The sequence below is a fragment of the Telmatherina bonti genome, assembly GCF_933228915.1.
Source record: "Telmatherina bonti genome assembly, chromosome: 11".
Classification (NCBI taxonomy): Eukaryota; Metazoa; Chordata; class Actinopteri; order Atheriniformes; family Telmatherinidae; genus Telmatherina; species Telmatherina bonti.
In genome coordinates, this window is record NC_136629.1 from 23,644,717 (window position 1) to 23,648,368 (window position 3,652).

At 35.3% G+C, this 3,652-nt stretch overlaps 1 protein-coding gene across 1 annotated transcript in view; it reads left to right on the forward strand.

Annotated features, from left to right (window-relative positions):
* The first annotated feature begins 262 nt into the window (after positions 1 to 262).
* The window catches only part of lmbrd1 (LMBR1 domain containing 1), a 60,569-nt gene continuing 57,179 nt past the window's right edge, over positions 263 to 3,652 (forward strand). Inside the window, exons 1-2 of the mRNA XM_079248490.1 lie at positions 263 to 350; positions 2,125 to 2,301. Coding sequence (XP_079104616.1) covers positions 285 to 350; positions 2,125 to 2,301 — 243 coding nt within the window. The 5' untranslated portion in view covers positions 263 to 284. The remainder of the gene's footprint in view (positions 351 to 2,124; positions 2,302 to 3,652) is intronic.

Below are 3,652 nucleotides of genomic sequence, written 5' to 3' on the forward strand. Positions count from 1 at the left end.
TCTGGTAGAGAACCTGAGCTTGAGAGATGAACAGCCACCTGGCCTACCCTAGGGAGATGGGAGGAGTGGATGAGAGAGTTTTTTTTTTTTTTTTTTGTTTGCTTATTATTTTTTTTTTAATACTAAATCGTTTTAGAAAGTGAGAGAGAGGTGTGTTTTACTTTTTAAAACTGATTTAGTGATGTTAGGTTCATGTTCACAGGCCTGAGTTCTCTGAGCAGATGTGTGTTGCACTGTGGTGACGTCAACAGGAACACGTGGGTTTGTTTTTACAGGAAGTAAAGATGGCGGCTCAGTCGTTCCTCTCAGAGTCTGTACTCGGATGGTCAATTTTCACCATTATACTGGTGGTAAGCAACATAAAACATCTCTAATTGCTCCTTAAAACGGTAGAGCGTTAGACAGTTCATTTGAGACACGAAAGGAGACGAAGAAGTCGTCTAAAATACACTGAATATCCCGTGCGACATGGCTACGGCTTATTAACGTCAGAACTGGCTTTGATTGGTCTTAGCTGACTTTAGCCATGAGACACTTAGCCTACAGTGCTCTTGAGCTGTTGTCCAGACTTCATTTTATTATTTTAGATATAAAGGCGGTTTATAACATCACTTCGTTGAGATAGAGGCGGGTATTATTATTGTTATGATTTATTTATTTAGAAAAATGGGAATATTGTTTCCAGCTTGTTGGTTGTCAATCAATATTTTCAAACGTTAGTCTCCAAATAAATGATTTAGTACTACTTAATAAAGCATGTGATTTTGTCTGATATACTTAAAATGTGTAATCTCTCTTTTATATTGAGATATAATGTATGACACATCTAGAGTCTTACCTCAGTGCCAGGCTGCTTAAGTGAACGCTTAAAAGTTATGCAGTAAGGTAATCCGCAGCCATATTTAGCCTTCATTATCTCAGCTTTCATTCACAGTCACGTGGCTGAATTCGATGCTATTCCAAAGAATAACAGGATGACAAGAGATTGCTTTGTTTCTCTATCTGTACCTCTATTTAAGCAACCCTCCTGTATGTTATTTAGATGCTGCGTTTAACTGGAACACAAGCAGTTATGGGCTTAAACCATGGCACTTAAATAGATTGGTCTAGTGTTTTAAATGATAAACTTTGATATAAAAGAGTTGTTTAGTTTACTTCAGCTCTCACTATTTTGAGACTTGAAAATTGGACTTTTGCATATAAAGTGTGCTTGATGTCTATTTCTAATCATCGTTTGAAAGCCGTTTTTAGTGTTTTCCTGACCTTTAAATTTGATCAGAAAGGATAAACTCATCATTTTAATTCAAATGAACTGAATAAATTGTACCACATAATCTATAGATGATATACTATTACTGTTTCCTATTTAGGAACAACTTATGCAATCAAATTAGCTGCTGTAGAAGACTTGCAACCAGTGTAGCCAAGAGAGGTTTAGAAAATGCTCATGATTTCTTTTCATGTTGGAATACATTTGCTACTGAGAAAAAAACCAAAAAACTGATAAAAGCAGACATATTGATTAATGTTTTCTACATACTAATAATACATATATTTTTCTAAAATGTTTTTTTACGTATTGATGTAAAACATATTTCTTTAACTTGAAAAGCACTCGGAGAACGCAAACCTCTGCTAAGCGCAATGTTAAAGAATCCTTTAAAAAAAAAAATCCTGGATCCAAATGGTAACTCGGATCACCACCAAAATTTAATTACTTCTTCCTTTCCACATTTCCAACAACTCTGGAAAATTTTAATTAAAATCCGTTGTTAATTTTTGAAATTATATTTTACAGAAATAGATAAACACCTTGGCGGAGGTAATAAACAATTCCCCTGGTTGTTTTCATTCAAAGCAAACTGATATTTATATCAAGTCATTTAAATAATACCAAACTTTACTGTACCAAAATAAGTCACTTTGTAATCAAAATAATAAACACTGACACTTTCTTTGAATCATTTTTAATACAGACAACTCTTTCACTCATGTAGAGTCTCAGACGACAAATCATTACTGCTCTAAATTTATCCCTCTTGACTGTTTTCTGAGGAATTTTACTTTTAATTTTATATTTGTGTTTTAAAAAAATATGCATAATCATTTTGTTTTTTTTCCCAGGCAATCCTGGCCTTCTGTTGGGTCTACATTCGGAAATTTCAAAGTCGACAAGAGAGTGAAGTTATCTCAACTATCACAGCAATATGTGCGCTTGCCATTGCTTTGATAACATCTGCGCTTCTTCCAGTGGACATATTCCTTGTATCATTCATGAAGTATCCCAATGGCACATATAAGGTTAGTATCAGTGGCATTATCTTTCAAAATCTAAAATCTTAATACTTTAACTGGTTCTACTCTTCTTCTAAGTTGTTGCAGTTAATTGTCATGGAGGATTTCACGAAGTGTATGTTGGGAACTTTGCATTCATGTTTGTTCATATCTGAGTTCAGTCCAATCCACTTTATTTATAAAGCACATTTAAAAGAAAAAAACAGAATGTCTCCTAAGTGTTGCAGAGTCAAATATCACAAAATAAAAATAAAAAGATAAAAATGTCACTAAAATAATAGGAACAGGTAAAACAATTTAAGATAAATAAATACCCAATAAAATAACTAAAAAAATCAAACAAAACAAGTAAAAGACACAAAGGACCACACAACTCATGCAGTGTTAAAAGCCAAAGAATGAGAAAGAAAGAGTTGACTTGATAACATTTACAAAACTCTCAGGGCACCGATATTGTCCGCATAGTTTTTCATTTCCCATTCCAGGGTATTGAATAAAATCATGTTTGCATTAATGTGCACGTTTAATTCTAAGTTTTATTGATTTCCATTCTAACTAATGCCTTTTTTATATTTTACACCATAAAATAACAAATCATTGCGGTAAACCAAACAAGGGCTGCAACGATTACTCAGGTAACTCGAGTAACCCGAGTACAAAAATTAATCGAGATAAATTATTTGCATCGATGCTCCGTTTAATTAATATCACATGGTGATATATTTTAATTTATGCATAATTGCGGCATTGTCGGACTACTGCGCTGTTTGGAGGGACTACATCACTGTTTCAGTTAACATATAAAACATCTAAACATTTATAAAATATATGAAAACAGAATCTGTCTCCTACGGTACGTCTGTACAGTATGACTGTTTCACCCAGACTGTTGACGGACATTTCAAACAGCAGCGGCGAGCGGTTTGCTTTCTGTCTGAAGATTTTTGTTGCTTTGGTCTCTAATGGCAGAGAATGAAGAAGAGGGGAGGAAAAGACAGAAAAAGTCACAAGTGTGGGACCATTTCACACTCAAAAGGGCAGAAAACGTAGTGCGGTGTGTGTGCTGTAAAGCACGTCGTAAATGTTGCTGCACCTGAAACGAAAACACCCCCACTTCACCGCTCCGGGTGGAGATTCAGCTTTGCGATTTATATCAACAGCAGCAGCGGCTGTTAAAATGTACAGTGTTATAACCTGTGATATTAGTTAGCAACAGTGACGAGGCATGGCAAGTTGTAGGCTGCTCACTCACGTGAACAGTCTTGTAATCCATCCCTCATCTGTCTGTTCCGCACAAACGCAGAGTCAAAGCGAATGTTTTAGGCAGCGTGTGACAAGAGGCGTAGCCTCTGTTCCT